General features: G+C 32.7%; 2 protein-coding genes across 12 annotated transcripts in view; both read left to right on the top strand.

The window, feature by feature from the left end:
* snu (ABC-type transporter snustorr) overlaps window positions 1-8,884 on the top strand; it is a 415,588-nt gene extending 406,704 nt beyond the window's left edge. For all 11 annotated transcript variants that reach the window (XM_072525834.1, XM_072525836.1, XM_072525838.1 and 8 more), the window contains 2 exons: window positions 4,485-4,573; window positions 6,874-8,884. In XM_072525834.1, the coding sequence (XP_072381935.1) occupies window positions 4,485-4,573; window positions 6,874-7,352 (568 nt within the window). In that variant the 3' untranslated portion in view covers window positions 7,353-8,884. The remainder of the gene's footprint in view (window positions 1-4,484; window positions 4,574-6,873) is intronic.
* Window positions 8,885-13,684: 4,800 nt separating this feature from the next.
* Window positions 13,685-22,339, top strand: part of LOC140435576 (uncharacterized) — a 30,102-nt gene continuing 21,447 nt past the window's right edge. Inside the window, exon 1 of the mRNA XM_072524324.1 lies at window positions 13,685-13,907. Coding sequence (XP_072380425.1) covers window positions 13,746-13,907 — 162 coding nt within the window. The 5' untranslated portion in view covers window positions 13,685-13,745. The remainder of the gene's footprint in view (window positions 13,908-22,339) is intronic.

Genomic DNA, 22,339 nt, shown 5'->3' on the forward strand with positions numbered 1-22,339 from the left:
TACTAGCCACATACAACATCCAATCTATGGCTAAAGATGAAAAGGTCCACGAATTAGTAGAAGAACTATCCAAGATAAAGTGGGGTATTGTAGGACTGTCAGAAGTGAAAAGAAGAGGCGAACAATGCATGCATCTAACCTCTGGAAATCGCTTATACTATACAGGGAAAATAGACGAAACATATGGTGGAGTAGGATTTTTTGTCAAAAAGTATTTCACACCATACATTTTTACATATAAAAGCGTTTCTGATAGAGTAGCTTGTATTATAATAGACCTAGATAATAAAACCAAGATCAAGGTTATACAAGTGTATGCTCCCACAACAACACATCAGGAAGAGGTAGTTGAAATGTTCTACGAAGATTTGATAACAGCATTAGAAGAAAATGATACAAAGTATACCATCATTATGGAAGATTTCAACGCAAAATTAGGTTAAAAAAAATACTGAAACTAAAATAGGGATGCACGGTTATGGCACACGGAATGAAAGAGGAAAAAATTATAAAACTTCTTAGAACAACAAAATTTATATGCCATGAACACACACTTCAAGAAACCAGCAAACCGAAAATGGACGTGGATATCTCCCAATAAAAAGACGAAAAACGAGATCGATTACTTCGTGTGTAGGAACAAAAACATTTTTGAAGATATAACTGCTCTTAATCGATTTACAACTGGCAGCGATCATCGCCTTTTAAGAGCAAGGATTCATATTAAACAGACGAAAACCAGTGGAAACACGCCACATAATTTTTGTAATCAGATAGATCAAACTAAAATACGACAAAAGGGAGATGAGTACAGAGAAGTCTTAAGAAAAGAATTTGTAGAACATTATTAACAAGAATACTCCGACATGAACACAAGAAATGCAACGAAAGCTCTTGAAAGGAAGACCGACTGTTGCAAAAAAAAAACGAAAAATAAAGAAGACGGAATAAGTCATGGCACAAAACCGTTGATGGAAAAGAGACGCACATTTCTAAGCGAAGGAAAACGAAACACCAATGGTTTCAAAGAATTGAATAAACAAATAAAGAAGGGAGTAAAGGAAGATTTAAGGATCTATTAATGAACACAAGGTAGAAAAAATAATAGAAAAGAATCAAGGCCTGAAATGCTTAAGATTAAACTTAGGAAAGCCTATGATAATCTCATCGAAGGATACATATGGAAAAGAAATAAGAGAAAAGAAAAAAATCCTAAAAGTTACTCAAACATTTTACCGTGATTTATATTCATCAAACAAGAACCCAGATAACACTGCAAAGAAAGATCTTAAGAAGAAAGATAACGAATGTCAACTCAGAAATACTCCCTAACATAGAATCTTTCGATATAAAACAAGCTATGCCACAACTAAAGAACAATAAGGTTTGTAGAAATGTTGAAGTAGAGGAGTGAAATTATTCTCGAAGAATTGAAAACTTTTTTCAACGAATGTCTTCACAGAGGAGAAGTCGAATATGATTGGAATGAAAGTTTGACAATACTTCTCTTCAAAAATGGAGACAGGGGAGATCTGAAGAACTATAGGCCAATCTCTCTGCTGTCACAAATGTACAAACTGTTTATGAGAGTAATAAATAACAGGTTAACGTCGAAGCTCGATAGCTATCAACCGGTGGAGCAGGCAGGATTCCGAAAGGGTTACAGTACAGCGGATCATCTTCTTACAGTCAGAACGCTAATAGAGAAAGCCAATAAATATCACTTGAACTTATACATTGGCTTCGTTGATTATGAAAAGGCATTCGACTCCATAGAACTTTGGGCAATAGAGAGAGCTATGAACAACTGCAGGATAGACTCCCGATACAGAATGCTCATACATAATATTTACAAAAAAGCTACAATGAAAATACAAATAGATGCGAAAACCAAAGCTATACCAATCAAGAGACGTCCGCCAGGAAGATGTTATCTCACCAAAGCTATTCACACTTGGACTGGAAGACGTGTTCAAAGACATTAACTGGGCAGATAAATAAATAAATGTTAATGGAAGAAAACTGAGTTATTTGGGATAGGCTGATGACATTGTAATATTCGCTACAAGTTTCGAAGACCTACCGACCATGATGACGCAACTATTTCAAGCTTCGGAAAAAGTAGGTCTTAAGATGAACTTGGAAAAAACAAAAATAATGACAAATACACCGAACATTAGAAAAATAACATTGAACGACATAAATTTAGAAACAGTAAGCGAATAGATCTACCTGGGACAGATAATGAAAGTTAACAAAGAAAATCAAACTGCCGAAATTACCAAAAGAATATGGTTAGCATGGGCAGGATTTGGAAAACTGAGTTGGATCTTGAAAAGCACTAAAATAGAACAATATTTGAAAACCAGAATTTGCGATCAGTGTATCCCCCTATACTCACGTATGGTTAACAGACGTGGACACTCACCAAGTCTAATATGGATAAAATAGTAAAAGCACAAAGAGCGATGGAAAGATCAATGCTCGGGGTGAGACTTATAGACAAAAAAAAACAAACAAATGGATTAGAAGCAAAACCAAAGTAAAAGACGCAGGAGAACATGCTGCCAAATTAAAACGGAGCTTCGCAGGACACAATTCCCGACTAAAGGATAAAAGTTGGAACCACGAAATACAACAATGAAGACCATGGTTAGGAACGAGAAGCAGAGGAAGACCACAAATGAGATGGGCTGATGACATTAAGAAGATTGGAGGACACAACTGAAAGCAAGTGGCGCAAAATAGAAAATACTGGATTGATTTGGGGGGAGGCCTTTGTCCAAAGTTGGATTACTTAAGGCTGAAGAAGAAGAAAAAAGCTTGTAGTTGTATAGAGTTACCAATCCCCAGAATGTGACGAAAAGATCATTCATAAACTTGAACATCTTGTCCTTCACAAAATTTTATTACGATAAATTTGACATTAAAAAAGCTTTCATTACCTACAGATCTTAACGTAAGCTACAATGAGTAGTCGTTGTGTTGGATTTTATCAGTTTTGACTTTAGACGCACGGGATTTTATCTGTTTTACTTTCAAGCTAATATTTCAGCAAATAAAATGCTGTAGATTTTATTTTTTGTTTTCCCAGCAAATAAATTATGTTACCGATAGAACAGACTGTAAAGCAAGTTTAAAAATGTCTAACTCAATTTTTGATAAAAGTGGACTAAACGCTTTTTTCTTTTAAACCTCTCATATATTTGGCAAACACTATGCCGAGCGCAATATTGGTTCCCATGATGTTGGACATAATAAGCTTTTTTAGCTACTTTTGATTTATATTTTTATTATGATAATATTTTTTTTCTTTTTAAAAATATACTTATCTCCTATTAAGCAGGAAAATGCTGAAAACTCGAAAACCTAAAAAAGTAATCAGTTAATTACTTAAAATCTTTAGTTTTAAAGTTAATTAGCTTATAAAAAGTATTTTTACAGAAATAGTCTCTGTTTGTGGGATACTAGCAGTGCTCTATACGCGAACCAAAATGCGTGGAAAATAGCTCATTAACACCTGCTGAATGTGATGTTTAAGTACGAAAACAATACCAACATAGCGTTCTGCAGTAGTTTCTGTAATCATCCTGTCTGTAATAATGAATTTAGTGTATATTTTTCGGCGTGAACCTAAGTTTTCCATAATGGCACAGTGATCCGAGAAAAAATGCATTGAACTTATTGACTTATATCAGAACAAGATGATACTCTGGAATACGAAACACCATGATAATTTCTGAAAAAAACTTAAAAAATGATGTATGGCGCGAAATAGGTGAGACTATGGACATGCCACCAGAAGACTATAAACGGAAAATGATAACCCTATTAGCACCCTTTAGACGCGAAAAGGAAAAGGTCTCCAAAGGGACCAGTGGCACAGCAAAGGGTGAGCTAAATAAAACAGAAAGTCTGAAAGCATAAATATGTTTTTAGACAGAGACAAAGCATTTGAAAGTAAATTGTTTGCTGATGCTGCCATGCGATTTCTTGAAGATCGGGATACTCCGCGATAAACACACAACACGCTTGCACTTCTACACAAACAAAACTGTTACTTCACACAAATTGGTTCATAGTTGGTCCGTCGTTTTACATGGATCGTGACGAGTTTGCGATGAGTTCGCTGTAAACATACTTTTAACAAACTGTTAGCGAAGAGCTTGGTTCACATATGTGTACCCACCCATCTTAAGAGATAGGAAGCCTCTAAGCGAGCCATTTTAAAGGGAGGTTATATATGGATAGACGTGGAGAAGAAACGAAAACATGTTTATAACTAGAAGTTCGGTAGCGTCGGACTGCGGGTTAAAATATATTTTTTTTAGAAATGATAACCAAATTTTTTATGAAAACAACTGTCAAACAAAAAAAAATTATTCTAGTTCAAACTATACTCTTCAAGTAGTGTTGGAACAGATTTGATTTAGTTTAGTAAAATATCTCTTTCCTGTTCTATAATTACATATTTTTCATTTTAGGATCGTGTTCTTCTTAGCGGTAGCTCTGACATCCTCTGCCTTAATTATAGAAAGAATGGAAGGATTATTGGATAGATCTTGGGTAGCTGGTAAGTATATTGTTAAACATTGTTTTATTAGCTTGCATAGAGTTATTAATTAAAAAAAGATAATCGGGAAATGCTAGTCCTAAGCATAACCATGAAATTATTCACTATAAAATATTGTTCTGAAGCTATTTTCTTGTGGCATGTTAAAGTAATTACTATTTAAATGGGAATAAGCCACAATTAAAGGTTAAAGTACGTTTATTGACGTTTCAATTTCCACTTCTGAGATCGTTCTCAAAATACAAACATTATTGACTTATATCGGAATAAGATGATACTCTGGAATATGAAAGACCATGATAATTTCCGAAAAAAAACTTAAAACATGATGTATGTCGTGAAATAGGTGAGACTATGGACATGCCACTAGAAGACTGTAAACGGAAATTGATAACCCTATTAGCACCCTTTAGGTGCAAAAAAGAAAGGTCTCCACAGGGACCGGCGGCACAGCAAAGGGTGAGCTAAATAAAACTGAAAGTCTGAATAATGTTTGTATTTTAAGAACGATTTCCGAAGTGGAAACTAAAACTTCAATAAATGTACTTTAACCTTTAATTGTGGCTTATTCCCATTTAAATAGAAATTAATTCACTACAAATTTAAAGAACAAACTATAACAGCAAATAGATGTTCAGAAAGAGCAATTAGGATTTAGAAAGTATATTTGGATATATCCACATTTACAGTAGATGCATTGTTAATAATAAAACTAATTATAAAACAACCGATTGAGTTAACACACCTGCATATATTTGTTTTGTCGATATAACGAATACATTCGATTAGGTGTGATTATACAATGTAATAGTCAATAATGAGTCTATTACAAAGATTAACTATTTTAAATAATTGGGATGCTGGGTAAACGATACACTAAATGTTTTTATTTAAAATTTTCAGCTAAACCTACATATAAAAATTGAGTTAAAAAGTAGTTTAAAAGTAGTTTAAAGTAGTTAAAAAATTGAGTTAAGTATCACAAAAATAAAACTGATAACACAAACAACAAAAATATGGTCACACAATAAGACTGCCTTAACGATCGATATTCAATTTATTAGTAGATAATATAATATAACACATCACCACTCTCAAATTTAGATACAAAATAAATAACAAACCATTCAGCATTGTCTACGTAATTGTATCGAAAAAGGAGGACGATCTACAGAGAAAATGTCACAAAAGCAACTTCATTTCTTGTTCGAAACAGTTTTTTCAGTGCTTTAGTAGGAAACCCAGGGATATGAAAAACTTGAAATGCCAAACTTTTTTGCATTTTTTGAAAATCCCAAAATTGACATGCTCAGAAAACTTCAGCCTGTTCGTCTCATTTTTAGTAATACAGTTTGTAATATCATTCATATAAGAGGATAAAAAAGTCAGAATATACCATGCCATGCATTGAAAACATTATGAAACATGAAATATAAACGGGGGGAATCGCTAATAAAACCAAAAGTGTGCTACGAGTAGGGGGAATAAACATATTAACAAACAAACTGCAAGATGATACGTATAAAATTAAAATACAAGAGCACAATATGGAGTGCGAGATGCTATAGAATGGAAAAGACAGAGATTGAATCAATGATTAATCCAGGTAACAAAAGTGGAGTATAACGGCATACTTACCGAGAATTACTCTGAAGGGAAAAATAACGCAAGAAAGGTTATCACAGAGATGGACGGATGTATAACAATCTATCTTTGAAGAAATTTTATAGCGATGAATCAGTAATATTAACAAGCAAACTGCAAGATGCTACGTATAAAATTAAAACACAAGAGCGCAATATGGAGTGCGAGATGCTATAGAATGGAAAAGACAGAGATTGCATCAACGATTAATCCAGGTAACAAGAGTGGAGTATAACGGCATACTTACCGAGAATTACTCTGAAGGGAAAAGGAATGCAAGGAAGGTTGTCAAAGCGATGGACGGATATATAACAATCTATCTTTGAAGAAATTTTATAGCGATAAACCAGTAATGGCATCGAAAGTAATTTAAAAAGATACGAAAAATAAGAAGAAATGACTTATGATGGTTACTTAATTGTAAATATTTACTTTAGAAACTTTATTCAAGATAAAACCAATGAATAAAAAATCATGTTGTGGACTTTTTTAACTTACAGTTTTGAATAATGCTCATTTCTATAGGTATTGTTAAACCACAACCTATTGTATTTATTGATTTTATACCTTGTTTTATTAGATTTTTTTTCATCATTACCTATTTCAATTAATTTATTATTTAAGTACAATATTTGACACAGTGTTTTAATTTTCAGGTGTAACACCAGGAGAAATTCTATTTTCCCACGTAATCACTCAGTTCGTGGTAATGTGCGGTCAAACAACTCTCGTACTTATTTTCATGATTATCGTGTTCCAAGTTGAATGCAAGGGAGATATCATCCTTGTCGTAATTATTACGATTCTACAAGGATTGTGTGGTATGTGCTTCGGATTCGTCATCTCTGCCATCTGTGAGCTAGAACGAAACGCAATTCAGCTGGCGCTGGGTAGCTTTTACCCAACTCTTCTGTTGAGCGGTGTCATTTGGCCTATAGAGGGGATGCCAACGGTGCTCCGATATATATCCACGTTCCTGCCTTTGACCTTGGCCACGACTTCATTGAGATCCATGATGACTAGGGGTTGGTCCATAGGAGAACCCGATGTCTATTACGGATTTATAGCTACAATAGTATGGATAGTACTATTTTTAACGATTAGTTTACTGGTGCTAAGAGCTAAGAGGGGTTGAAAACCATGTTTTGCTATTTAGTAAATTTTTTACCGCGTGGGAAATTTTGTATCTATAATAATTCTACTTTTTAATAAACAGATCAGATCTAAAAACTCTATTTAATTGTTTGGAAGGGTGTTTTTGCAAATCCAGTAAATACAGCCAAAAATTGGTTTAAGTGACGGACAGTAAATCTATGTTATAAACTTGCCCCCTTAAATACTGTAAGTACTAGTATTAATTTAATTTTTGTATATTTTTTACTCATTGCGCGTACTGTCTTTATGCGATGTTTAGTAAATTTTTTGAGGAATACTAAAATCAAACCTTAAATTTAGTAGTAAATAATTAACACAGTATCGTCGTCAGGTCAAGAATAACAAAAATAAATACTTTATTTTAGTGGTTATTTTTAATTAGATTATATGCTACTATTTAAGTAATACTGACGACAAATCGCAACTTATTGTGTGTTGGTGCAGGTTCTAAAGTACATTCAGCAACTTTCTGCCAGATCCATTTTGTCTCAAACGCCTTGCTTGCAAAATAATTTTAATTAAACTGTAATCTTATAATCAATAATTTATGTAATATGAAATAAATTTTATTCCTAATATTGATCTTTTATCAAATGTTGGATATCATCATAACTAGAATAACATTTTATTGTATTTATAATACTGCTGCTTCATTTCAGTTGGCAGTTAACGGCAATTATGCTCAGATCAGTTTCTTAAGTTATGCAACCAGTATATCACGCTTTGTACCGTTCCTCTAACTTATTCTAGTCGACGGATTAATTTGCAGTGAACGTTGAAGAGTATAAATATTATGTTTATTTTATTTTGTCGTTGTCTAGAATAAAAGCATTTTAACGAATCGCAGCATTATCCCCTTGGTCTTTTTCGTCTTTATATGAGATAAAAAATCAGTTTAAGCTTACTGTAATTCCCTTTTCATTCAGTATGCTAAATGTATTATTAATCAAACACAAATTTCTTTCTACCTTCAAATAAATTAGCTGCTTTGTTATTGCATATATCGTCATTTTTCTTGTGGTGCCATATGCTAGGCACGTAGTAGGCGTTCACGCTGTTTGTTGAATGCATAGCCTTCTAATTACTGTGCTAATATCAGGTATGCTGTACCAGTTTCTTATGTCTCTTATGTTTCTTATCTTATAATTACTTTAAAGAATTATAAACGTATTTTAGAGCCTACAGTGATTCCTATCGTGATGGATATGAACATCGTAGTATAACAACAACATAGTCCTAATAATAAGTTATTGGCATCGTTTTAGTATTCTTCGAAAAATCTTAAAATTATTAAGTAAAACAAAATATTTGTTCTACTTAAAAATATTTATTAATACTTTTTGTTAAAAAAGAACTTATAATTATCGTGGTTTTTGAGATATTTTCTTTGTAGTAAAGACGTACGTATTGAATAGTTTTAAAAGTGCTCAAACCTAATTTTCATATTGTTATAAGTGGTATTGTGATGTATGTTTTGTTATATAGTAGATATAATAAAATTTTACAAAATTTCATTTTGTGTTTTATTAGGTATAGTCCTTTTCCATCATATTGATAGCACATTATGTATGCAAATCCTCAACAGGTCAAAAAACCATATACGTCACCCTATACTTGTTTTGAAATAAATAAAAAATATTAATATTTTAAGATGCCGTCAACAATTCATTATCTTTTAAAAAATCTTCTGTAAAATAAGTGTCCACTAATCTCACTATACCTTTTTTGTGCGTAAAAAACGTCGGTATATATGCCACACTATTATTGTTAATTATACACGGGTGATTAACGAGAGAATTCAATGTTTCACGAAATAAATTAAAGTAAACAGTAATTTAAAGGTGATTATTGTTTTCTATACAAGTTATCGCCTGACACAAAAAGAATACCTTCTTTGAACGATTACCTAGAATTACTGATAAGGCTTCACTAATGATAGTTTAAGTAGTTTTTATGCCACATTACAGCTTATGCCAATAATATAAATTAGAAATTGTTTGCATCTTCCATTTAGTTTGTAGATGTACATTGTTCATGTCTTACCTACCTACGTTTTTGGTGTCGATATTTTGTTATTTGCATTTAAAAATGACGTCGACAACAGGTTTTATCCCGGTTAAGTGTAGTTTTAAAGGTGCCTTCAGTCTAAGAGAGAAAAATATAATATTAAATGTACACGATGCACTTGTAGGTACATCAACGCCCTTTAAGTAATGTTCGTGAAATCGTTAACATGTGTTCAAATATGACAGGGGTTGGAGAAGCAACAATTTATAGATTCCTAAAAGAAAGAAAAGGAGGAACTGTTTCATCTCCCAAGAAGAAGTGGAGGGAGTAAACCCTTGGAAATTAAAGAAATACATAAAAACATGATAAGACGCAGCGTCCACTCATTTTTTTTTAACAAAGAATTTCCAACATTAGACAAAATCCAAACATTAATTAGAGAAAACAAAGAGTTACCAATCATAAGCAACAAGAAATTATGGGGACTATTGAGAGAGATGGGATTTCGTTGGCAAAAGAATAGAAGAAAATCCGTTTTAATTGAAAAAGATTACATTGTATGTTGGAGACGAGATTATCTAAGAACTATAAAAAAGTACCGAGAAGAAGGGAAACCAATTTTTTATTTGGACGAGACTTGGCTAAATGAAGGTCATACTGTACCATATCTATGAGTTGATACAAATGTGAAAAGTTCCCGTCAGGCATTCATCGAAGGTGTATCTACTGGAATAAACAATATTCCCGTTGGAAAAGGACGCAGACTCATAATAACCCATATTGGAAACGAATACGGTTTTGTCAATGGTGGATTATTAAGTTTTGCCTCAAAATCAACCAAAGATTACCACGAGGAAATGACTGCTGACGTTTTTGAAGAATATTTTGAGCAAATGTTGGATTTAATTCCAAAAAATTCTGTCATAGTCATGGATAATGCTAGTTACCATTCAAGACTAGCAGAAAAATTGCCAACAACGGCATGGAAAAAAGGAGAGATAATCGAATGGTTGGATAAACACGCAATTGAGTACAAGGAGAATTCGACAAAAAAGGAATTATTACCTATTGTAAGGCAACATAAAGCAGCTTATAAAAAATATAATAAAATATATAATATATATATAATATATATAATATATAATAAAAAATATATAATTGATGAAATAATCTGGATTTTAGTGTAGGAAGCTCCAGCATATACTTGGTTTCAGATGATCCCGGAAAATGGCCTGCAAATATGAATCCAAGTGAAATTCAATTTGTTGTTGAAAATTTTTCTCAGCAAATTACAAAAATTAACTTCCCCAGAGATACAAATAATAGCAAATTTTCAGAAACTTATTATTATCGTACATTACCTAATCAAGACCAAATTCATCGCTCGTGGTTACTTTACTCATTATCACTAAATATTGTTTTTTGTGCACCTTGTAAACTGTTTTGTTGTGATGAAGGCAGCCGACAATTACTTAGTGGAATTAATGGGGTAAGTGACTGGCAACATTTAGCTATTATTTTAAAAAGACATGAATCCGGTGCAGCTCATATAAAATATTCTCAAAAACTGTTTAAACTATCTACAACATTAAAAAAAGGAATAACAGTTGACTCTGCTCATCAAAAATTATATGAAATGGAGAAAAAACATTGGGGCGCACGTAGAACAAATAACAATTGAAGTAAGATGTTTTTCTGCTTTCTGCTATGTTATCTATAGAACATGAACTGTGTGTAACATTGGACATTAAAGATATTGTCAAAAAGTTTTCCGAGACGAAAGCCCGAAAAGTGCGTTTTTAGTTTTTTTATGTGTTTATGTTTATATTCACGGTTTATTTTAATTAAATGGACGTTTAAATTAGGATATACATATTCTGGACGTTGGATCATGGTTATTAAATTAGGATAATGGACGTTTAAATTAGGATATTAGGATATACATTAGGATAATATATGGACGTTGGATCATCTAGATTAGTCTAAATGTTCAAGCAAGTACTTATCTATTTATAAATTATTATTGTTATATTATGCATCTTCTGCACATTTCTTTAAATAATAGTATGTATTTCTAAAGTGTTGGAAGGGGGCGGCAAATATTAAGTTGCACACGGGCGGCCAATACCTTAGCGGCGGGCCTGAGTTGCACGTCACTATTCAAATAAAATAAAGTTTTGAGAAAATCCAAGAGTTTCACACGACATTACTATTGACCGAACAATGAAAGCAACGACATCAAAATATGCAAAATATTATTTAAGCAAGTACTGAACGTCAGCGATGGTAAACTTGATCGAACGTTGAAGAAAAAACAGAATCTAATTCCACCAACAGACCAACGTGGAAGACATCTGCCTGCTAATAAAACCCCACCCGAAACGGGCGAGGAAACATATATTTCTCACTATGCACGACACAAAACAGAAAGAAAATATGAATCTCCTGATTTAAACATTCGTATTCTTTTTAATGAATACAAGAAATCAACAAAGGATCCTGTTTCCGTTTATATTTCAAAACATTTTCAATACATAGTTTGGAACTAGTTATTGGAAAGACAAATACAAACCAACGAAAACAATTTGTAAAGAAAGAAAGAACTAAAAATTGAAAAAGAGCTTCACCTGAGAAAAGAAGAATAGCTAAAATAATCAATGGTACAAGATTCTAAACTTACAACAGATAAGGACGATACCACTGTTTTTGCCTTGGATTTGATGAAGACACTGCCCACCCCAGTGTTATCGACAGGAATAACATACTATAAAAGGCAAATGTGGACGTATTGTCTGGACGTCCACAATCTACAGTCTGAAGAAGTTAAGATGTATGTATGTAATGAATCCGTTGCGTCTTGAAGAGCTCAGTAGGTCGGCTCCTATCTTATCCATTATATTAAAAATTATGTTAGAAGCAAAAAAGTAATCATGTATTCCGATGGCTGCGGTGATCAAAATAGAAATATTAAAATGGCTTTACTGTATACTTATATGGTGCAATCGGATGACTTTCTAGTTGAAGAAATAAAGCATAACTTTTTAGTTAGTGGACATACCTTTATCTCATGTGACCGTGACTTCAATCGAGAGAAATAAAAAATATCACCCCAACATTTTTTATCCTAAAGAATGGATCAATGTAATTTCCACGGCGAGAAAAAGAAATCCTTTTTATGTAATAGAAATGAGGTCCGAAAATTTCTTTTCAACAGCTAATTTGCAAAAAAATACTACACATAGAAAAGTCTCAAGTGATTAAAAATTCTCAGCATTAGTTTAAAAAAAAATGACCCTTGTATTAATTATTTTAAATATGGTGTAAGTGATCTTCATCAACTTCAAAAATTTTATATTGAAAAAAGGAATATACCAAAGGATCGTTGGAAGGATAAATTACCAATTTTATATCCTGATGGAAATGTTATAACTCCAGCCAAAAAAGACCTGTTGCAATTGACCGAGTTTATTCCACCGACCTATCATGACTTTTATAAAGATCTCAAATGCTCCGATACTGTTCAAGACGAAATTTCACTGCGAGGAGATGATTTGGACTAAATTTATATACTTTTGTATTTTTACGTAACTAACAATAAAGCTATTCTACAGTTATGTCCATTTTTAATAGGACTATTCTACATGCGTGGAAGATTTTCTAAACACCAAAGCGGATCAACCCACATTATTTTTGTAAATTACAAAAAAAAAACACATTTTCTTGGACAATCCGTTACAAAATACCCACTACTGTGGCCAGTGCTTCATACTAAAAAAATTTAACACTTTTATGTAAGCCCAATTTTCTCCATTTAATGTTTCAACAGGATGGTTCCCTCTGATTCTCAATGCCTCATATAAGAACAATAATACCTAACAATAATTACAGTAGGAAAAATATATAAATTCAAAGAAGTAGAAAGATTGCAGCACCTGATATCTCATATGTCGCTATACGTTCATTAATAATGAAGGTAAGGTGTAGTGCTTTTTTGGTAGTCGCCTTGTTTGTTTTTTCTATCTTAATAATACAATCCTTATCCTCCCTTCTTTCATTTAACTTATCACACGCTCCAATCAGACCAATAATAACGAAGATATGATGTAATGTTAATGATAAATTTGTGTTAAATATTTTTAAAACGGACTAAAACTTTTGGAATCCCATTATGTTTTCAATAATATAACACGTTTTTATCGCATCACTTTGTTTACCGATAATAAAGACGATTCGAATATATCCGATAACTGTCGAAGTTTAATACCCACTATGATTAAAAGTTAATTAAGCGTGATTAAATAGATTTTAAGAACCGGTCGTAGTATCAACAAGAACCAATCGTAGGTCATGGTAATTATCAGTTTCAATGTTATATCAAAACGTGGTTGCAAAAATGAAGAATAATCATACTATTTACGAAATCATTCTAATGCTAGTAGTAATTAATTTTAGTGTTGGGACATACACAGGACCAAACAAAATAGCCATTGTTAACAAGGAGCAACCTTATGTTAATAAAACATATCAGGTAATTATATTATTATTTCTTAGCAGTGGCAGCTCGTCGGTCAAACATTGGGAGATTTTTAATTTTAAATTTAAAAAAAAAGCTCGCTTTTGACATATTTGCATATTAATTTTTATCGCCCATCGAAAAAAGTGGCGGTATAAATGTTTGAAAAATTCGACACAAATTTTTTGATACAAGTATTAAATTATAAAATAACAATGTGTAATCTAGCTATATAAAAGGCTAGGATGACAACTCACACTGTTTGTTCGGTACGATAACTCCTACCGCCACCTAGGAAAGAAATCGGAACTACACATTACGTTTCAATAATATTTTGATAATAGGGTTTAATATAGGTTATTAAGACCTAATTAATACTAACTTAGTTAATAGTATTATAGGTTAATAAGACAATAGGGTTTATTTATTGCTAATCATTCTACAAATTGACAAAATTTCACTACTTCGTTAGTAATTAATTTTTTCACATAATTGATAAAACTATAGGCTACTGTAATTGTAGGTAGAATTTTTATTAAGCGAAATATTTTTTGAGCGTTTTGTGGTGGGGTAGAGTAGATATTGGTATCGTGACGTATGATACACCATTTAAAAAAGAGGGGTAGCATGTTTAGTAGTTTGGTAGTTTCAAACATGTTAAAACAGAAAAAACACGCTTGGCGGCATTGTTAAAAGGGCATTACATAATATCTCCATTGTTATTGGTCCAATTGAAGCGTGTGATGCGTTAAATGAAAGGGAAGGATAAAACGAACATATTAAAATAAAAAATGAAATAAACCGACTACCAAACACTACAGAGTATCTTTATTATTAATGAAGTTATAGTTACGAAATATGAGATATCTAAAAGCACTATATAGAAAAATAGTTTAACTAAACGATAAATTTTGATAATGTGTAGCGGTTAAAATTTGCCTACCATATTGGGTATCACTTATAGGGGGTTGAAAATGGGGACAGCAATTTTTGGGCTGGAGATAGGGTAAGCAACCAAACCAAAATGTTTGCGAACGGCTACTCTTGGTTTGGTTGGAGAGCTGGGTCGTAAGTAAGTGAATAAAAGAGGAACTAGAAGGGGTAACTACAAAGGAAGAACATCAAAAAAATACTTGCATAGATTTCCTGCGCAACACACACAAGAAGGGTTCCTAAACTATCTCAAAAGGACGCCGCTGAGTCCAAAATAAACAAACGATCCAATCTTAATATGCGGTATAGAAAATGAAAGGGAGGATATAACGAATACATAATATAGAAAAAACAAAAAAGCGACAATTAAACGGGTAATACAGAGCATCTTCGTTATTGCGACATACGAGATATCATAGAGCACTATGAATAAAAATAGATTTACCTTAAGACAAATTTTGATTTACTTTCTTCTGGCTGAGCATAAAATAAACAATTGTTCGAATTCTAACACGCGACATAGCAAATTATATATATATATATATATATATATATATATATATATATATATATATATATATATATATATACATATATTATGTCAAGACATCGTCGAATAATAATAAGAACATAGAATACATATATTATATATATACATATAAATGATATATTTATTTGTTTTTATGGTTAAAAGTAAAATGTCAAAATATATCATTCTGCCACCATATCGGAACAAAATACTGGGTCATACATCGGCATTCTCTATTAGCGTTTAACTGAAATAGTCACCACATTCGAGTACCTTGTCTAAAATATTTCTTGTGCAGACGAGGTCTCATCATCGTCACAATCCAACATATCAATAATGATATGTTGGATAATGATATGTCGGTAATTGTGATCTCTGGTAGTTCATATCGAATTAAATCAATCACTTTCGCGTCAAATTTTTGAAAAATATTTTCCTCCAAATTCCTTTTTTTACTTGTCTCTAAGTACCTAACCTAAGTACGTTCTATGGGATTGAAAATGCAAAAATTAGGTGATAACCTTAACATTATGGACCAATCTTCTGTTGTAATCGTTTGCAGTATATATTATTTTTTAATAAGTTTTAGTACGAAGTTCTTAAAGTAATTGTTTCTTATTGTAGTTCTCTTCAAAATACAAATCACTATCTAATAGGAAATTTTGTAGTTCCTGTTTTGAAGACGAACTGTTAGGATTGCTTTTAGAAGTCTTTAGTGACAGCTAGCATAGTCCATAATTATCACACTGCTGGTTGTTATATTAGGCAGTAATGTATTCTTAAACCACTTTTTGAATATATTCGAATTCATATTCTGATGATAATCTACACTACATTTTTCTATTTTTTTTTTCAGAAATCTTTAACCGATTTGGAACCCAACCATTTTAATATTGACAGTAAACAATAACCATTTGAGAACCTTAATTCGGAGATATGCCTTTCAGCTGGGACCTAAGTGAAAATGTCTCGTCTAAATAATAAATTTTTCGCTTTTGGTCCCAATATTCTTGATTATTTTACGATTGTCTTGAAATTCCACGGTCTCTGGTAATCACGGTCTCTAGTGTTGTTGATAATTTTATCATATTATCTCCAGAAAAACATTGTCACATAGACTGCAAGATATGCAAAAACTTCTCGTGTATTTTTCGCACCTTTTTAACCCACAATTTCAATCGTAATACCATTCCTCCCTGATGATTTATTTTAAATTTTTAAAGAATCTCTTGTGTTGGTGGTCGTTTTTCTTGATACAGAGTTAAGTAATAGTGTTATTGCTATGTTCTCTCATAAAGTATATTCCCATTACTATCATCTAATGATTGGCCCCATATTAGTTCTAGGGGGTTGATTGTAGTATATAATCTGTGCTATTTCTATGTGATAAAAATAGAAAACAGCAAGTTAAAACTATTGCAACAATTAAGGAGCTGAATATAAAAGACAGACTAAAGGACAGTGATATTTTTCATGAATATACTTCTTCTTCTTCTTCTTAACATGCCATACACCAAAGTGCGTAGGCGACTATCTCATTACTAGAATTCTGTTCTTGGCGGCGTGACACAGCTCGCCTGTATTGTGTATTCCTGTCCATTCTTTAATATTCCTTAACCAGGATAATTGTTTGCGGCCGGCACCTCTCCTACCTTCGATCTTCCCTTGTAGGATTAACTGTGGTATTTCATATTTTGCTCCTCTCAATATGTGCCCAAGGTAACCAATCTTGCGTTTTTTAATTAATTCAAAGAGTTCTCTTTCCACGCCGGCTCTCTTAAGGACGTCATCGTTTCGAACTCTATCCACCCAAGGTATGCGCATCATTCTTCTCAATGACCACATTTCAAATGCTTCAAGTTTGTTGATAGATGTTTTTTTCAAAGTCCACGTTTCCATGCCATAAAACTAGATGGACCATATGTAACATCATCCGTATATTGGTCTTGATCAATCCTCACCTTTGCCATTTGGTTCCAGTATAGATTCTGAATTATTCTGATCTCCTTCTGGTCAATGTTGGCCTTATGTAGTAGTTCCATCATGATATCATGTTTAACATTGTCAAATGCCTTCTCGTAGTCGATGAAGGTGAGGTAGACATCTTTTCGTTGCTCCAAACAGTTTTGTATTAAGGTGTTCAAACATAAAATTGCCTCTCTTGTTCCTAGTCCTCCCTTAAAATCTAATTTTGTTGACCCGCTAAGTTCTTCTAGTATCTTGTACATTCTTGAGTGTAATATCCTAAGGAAGAGTTTCAGCAAGTGACTCATTAAAGTGATTAAGCGGTGTTCATTGCATTTTGTGGCATTAGCTGTTTTTAGGATCATCACAAAGGATGACTGCAGCCATTCTCGCGGAATGTAACCAGTATCATAAATTCTATTGAACAGCTTTACCAAGATTTCGATATTCTCCTCGTCTAGTAGTTTTATTGCTTCTATATTAATTTCATCTGTACCTGTTGCTTTATGCATCTTTGTGGTTCTAACTGCATATTCTTTTTCACTTCGCATTATTGATGGCCCTGATAAGTTTTCGGAAGGAAGTTTGCGCGTTGGTTGTGTTGGTCTTTCGTCATTAAAAAGTCTTTCTGCGTATTCTTTCCACGCCATTGCTATCTCCTCTTCTGACTCTATGTATTCGTTTCTGAATATACTTCTAGCTCCTCTTAATAATTTTGAATAACGAAAATATAAATATATCTGTGTTTTATTCCCTAAAATCAATAAAGAAAATGGAGTTTACCGATATTGCAACCAAGCTTTGGAGCAGTCCGTTTTTGAACCCAATGTTGACTATTTTAAAATTGGAGTTGTCCAAAATTGAAACTATTTCTAAATAAGAATATTTTCAAATTCGGAACGGTCCATCTTTATTTAAAAAATGAAATTATTTTAAGAAAGGAGTAAATCTTCTTGATTAATAACATCTATTTCAGCAGTTGTTTCATTTGGTTCAGTGATAGATGTACCACTAATCACATCAGAATACCAACGCAAACGTTCTAACTCTTTTCAATTATTTCCAAAATGGTTCGCGAGAATAGTCTTTACGTCAGCTATATTTTTTTTGGGCTTACTAAACACCCCAGAGTAATTGGAACTGGATTAAATTAAGAAATAACTTTTCCTTTTTTTGTGATCGACAGCAGCTTGCCAGTATTGGAATTGTATGTCAGCTCTCCTGCAACCAACACGATATTTTTAGCTTTATTGCCAACAAAACGGAAACATTTGCACTGACAAACGGCAAAGTGAACACCCAGTGCGGTTTTTAAAAGTGTTTTAGCCTTATCTTTAAACCTTCTTAACACGTTCGCACCTAACCTATTGATACTAGACGTTCCTCAGAAACGGATATGGATTTTTAGGTAAAAAACAGGAATATTGGATTAAAACTCGGACACATGGATTAGTATATAGATATTAAAACATTTTTTTTGGTTTACTTAGCCTGTCAGTATACTGGTAGTCAGGATATAGATGTACGTTTTTAACTATATACTAAATACCAGTATACTGGCAGGCTAATCTAGACAAAATAAACAACAATAATCGCTGTATAATTGGGAAAAAAATTTCTCGTATCAATTTTATCATTTTTTTTATTACAAAAGAAACATAATTATCATTCTAAACTTAAAAATATAAGAAATAAATTTATTGTTTGACTTGTGTATGGAACAATTTGTAGCAAGGAACTATGCATAGTCCTGGTGAGTCGGGGCAGCTGGGACAATAATAACGGGACCTTTTTCGGGCATTTTGCTTAGTGCAATAAGTACCGTAACATACCACTTTTATTTTTTTCCGTGATAGGGAGTTGTTCTGGGTAATGCATATTGTTTGCAGTTGTTTGTACCTGAATAGCCTTGTTATTGTCGATAAGGTCCATTACTATGCTCTCACGAAATTGCAAAAAAGAAGTTTTCTTATTCGATGCTCTCTTGTAGATGTAAAAGCTGGAAAAACAATTTTCTATACCACCGAAGTGTTTTTCTTGGTACCGAGTAATATGACAACATCTGGTCTGCTCGATCTATCCCAGACATGTGCTTATTGTAGTCAAGCACACAAGCGGGTTTAATTTTCGTAGCACCTCGTTTACAAACAACCTCAGTCATAACGTGCTTATGCTTTGTGCTGATCATTCTGACATCACGCTTATCTTTCCATTTAGTAACCAATACGGGCCCTTTACGTTTCCATACAGCATCTCCTTTCTTTAGCTTCTTTTTTAACATGTCCTTGGGGTTTCCAGTTCTGTCTTCTCGTAGAGTTCCAACAACGTGTGTCTTTTCCTTGAATTGGGCTTCCGCCAATCCTACGCTGTTGTAGAAATTATCCATGTATAAAACATGACCTTTTCCGAAATAATCCTTCGTCAACTCTTTGACAATATCCGCCGTTTTCAAGGTACCTCTTCCGGTATATATAATAATATTTAATATATATCCATCGTGTGTAGTGAGTTCGTATAGTTTAATCCCATACTTGTGACGTTTACTGGCTATGTATTGTCGAAAGATGAGACGACCACGCCACAAGATCATGGTCTCATCAATAGAGAGCTCTCTATTAGGGTATAGACAATTTTGTATATTTTTTAGAACTGCGTCCAAAATAGTCCGAATCTTGTAAAGACGGTCCTCAGTATTAACATCAGTATGGTCTACGAATCGTAGCATTTTTAAAATTCCTAGAAATCTATCGCGGGCCATAGTTTTTCCAAAAACAGGGTGGTAGTAAATACTTTCCCTGCTCGTGTTTGGCAAGGGAAGGAAATTTTACGATGCCTCCCAAAACACACAAACCTAGGAATTTTTTGATTTCCTCATTAGAAACTTCTTTCCATACACTTCTTTTTCGTTGAAGTGTTGTAGATGTGGATACAGTGGGTCGTCTATTAGTTTCACATACAATTGTGTTGATTATATCGTTGTCGAAAAGCACATTAAAATAATCTATGGGTTTTGCATTGGCCGGAAGATTTACATTGATAGACGGTATTCCAGTAAAATCAAATTCTGTTACATCTTCTTCTACTTCGCCCCAACCATAATGTTCATCTGAAATGTATTTTGTAGATTTTTTCTGTCATAGTGGTATTTGTTGTCTTATTATGGCAAATATGTGGTTCATCTGTTAGATCAAAATGTTGTTCATCCCCAGATTCACTTTGATCGGACTCTGTATCTTCAGAACTATTTACACTAGTTTCGCTAAGATAAGTTTTATCAACTACAGAATCATCGTCAGAAAAATCGTCTTCGGACTCATTAAGATTTTCTAGGAGACTATCGAAACATTCTGCCTCTATTTTATTTGCTTCAATCTGTAATTCTTGTTCTATTAACGGGCGATTGCTAGCATACTTTGAAAGTCTAGGTTTTTTCATACCACTTAGGCTAAAACAAAAAGAAAACAATTAATAATGCACAAACTATTGAACCACTCTGTACATAACTTTATTTTTCATCTAAATTTTATAATACTTTTAAGAACAATTAAAACATTTCAATATTATTTATTCGTCCAAGAAACATTCAAGTGTTTATAATGGGGCAATAAAAAAAATCTTGCAACTAAATAAAGTGAACAAAATTTAAGAATGCTAAATTTAACTTAAGAGTGAGAGGTTTAAGTTCATACAATCAACTACATTTAAAGTAAAATCATCTAAAAAAATAATAAAAAAATTATCAAAAGTGGAATTAGTTGCACAAGTGCTTTTAATTAATCAGTAACTAAATAACACTAAAATATTAGACCAAAATTATTTTGTTTTATTATTAGCACTATTATGACTTATTCTATAAATGATATTAATATTTCTTACCCTGGAATATTTGTATTATCCATATTTCATCAATAAAATTCACCAATATCACCATATAACCTTAAAATTATCACATGCTATAAATGTGTCAATAAAATTGTTTAGGAATGAACTACCAGTATACTGGCAAAGATTACAATATTAGAGACTACATACATATACGGCGTCTACATCTCGTTCCTTTACTCCTGGTCTGTGTGAATATATAAAGCATTGAAATTAGTAGAGCTGTGAGCCAGTAAAGTGGTAGTCAGTATATTACGGAAAACTCGAACTACCAGTATAGTGGTAGTCAGGTGCAAACATGTTAAAACGCTGAAACGCAAATAGGCATTTTTACAAACTTGTTAAACTTAGGCCACATAACACAAAATATTGGTAGATAAATGTTTTGAAAGGTCCACCTTTCTTATTTCGCATGCTTGCTGGGGCAGATTCCTTGCAATATTTGAGTAGAAAACTAGCTGGTTTTGTCCCCTCCTTGGAGTCGTAAAAAGCTGAATAGAATCGCGTAACATCTCTCGTAGTTAACAATTGGCAACCTTTTTTATGACTTCTTGCTTACACGTCGGATATGTTGGTAATGATTTTGCAGAATGCTTGAATCAAACAAAAAACCACGTGTTTAATCTTCGCAGAAATACAAATTAAAATTTATACATTTGTAATTTAAAACCAAAAACGGTTTCGATAACATAAACCATGTCAAGACGTAAATTAATATACACAGACGATATGCTAACTTACCTTTTAATCTCATCCTGTTCCCGTTTTCAATTATTTTTGTCGACTAATCTCTTCCTGGCTTCATTTTTAGGTGCTTCAACTACGTTTACTTGCATTTTTCGAAAAAATAACGCAAATAATATTAAAAAATACGAAAACGGTTAAAACAACGTAGTAAACTGTCGTAAACTTGAAACACAATGGTACTCTCAGTAGGTTTGTTTTAGTGCACATGACAACTTAACGGAAATACTACCTTTCGATTGGCTGTAACGGAGTAGTCCGATTCTGCAACAAAATCAAATTAGAACTGTCCGTTTTTGAAACTAATGCTCGTTTTAAAATACAATTTCTTGCATGTTCTAGCCGCTTTTAAAACTAAAGCAATTCAGATTTGAATTCTTTCGTGAACAATTAT

This window comes from Diabrotica undecimpunctata, chromosome 3, assembly GCF_040954645.1.
Source record: "Diabrotica undecimpunctata isolate CICGRU chromosome 3, icDiaUnde3, whole genome shotgun sequence".
In the NCBI taxonomy this organism is placed as follows: Eukaryota; Metazoa; Arthropoda; class Insecta; order Coleoptera; family Chrysomelidae; genus Diabrotica; species Diabrotica undecimpunctata.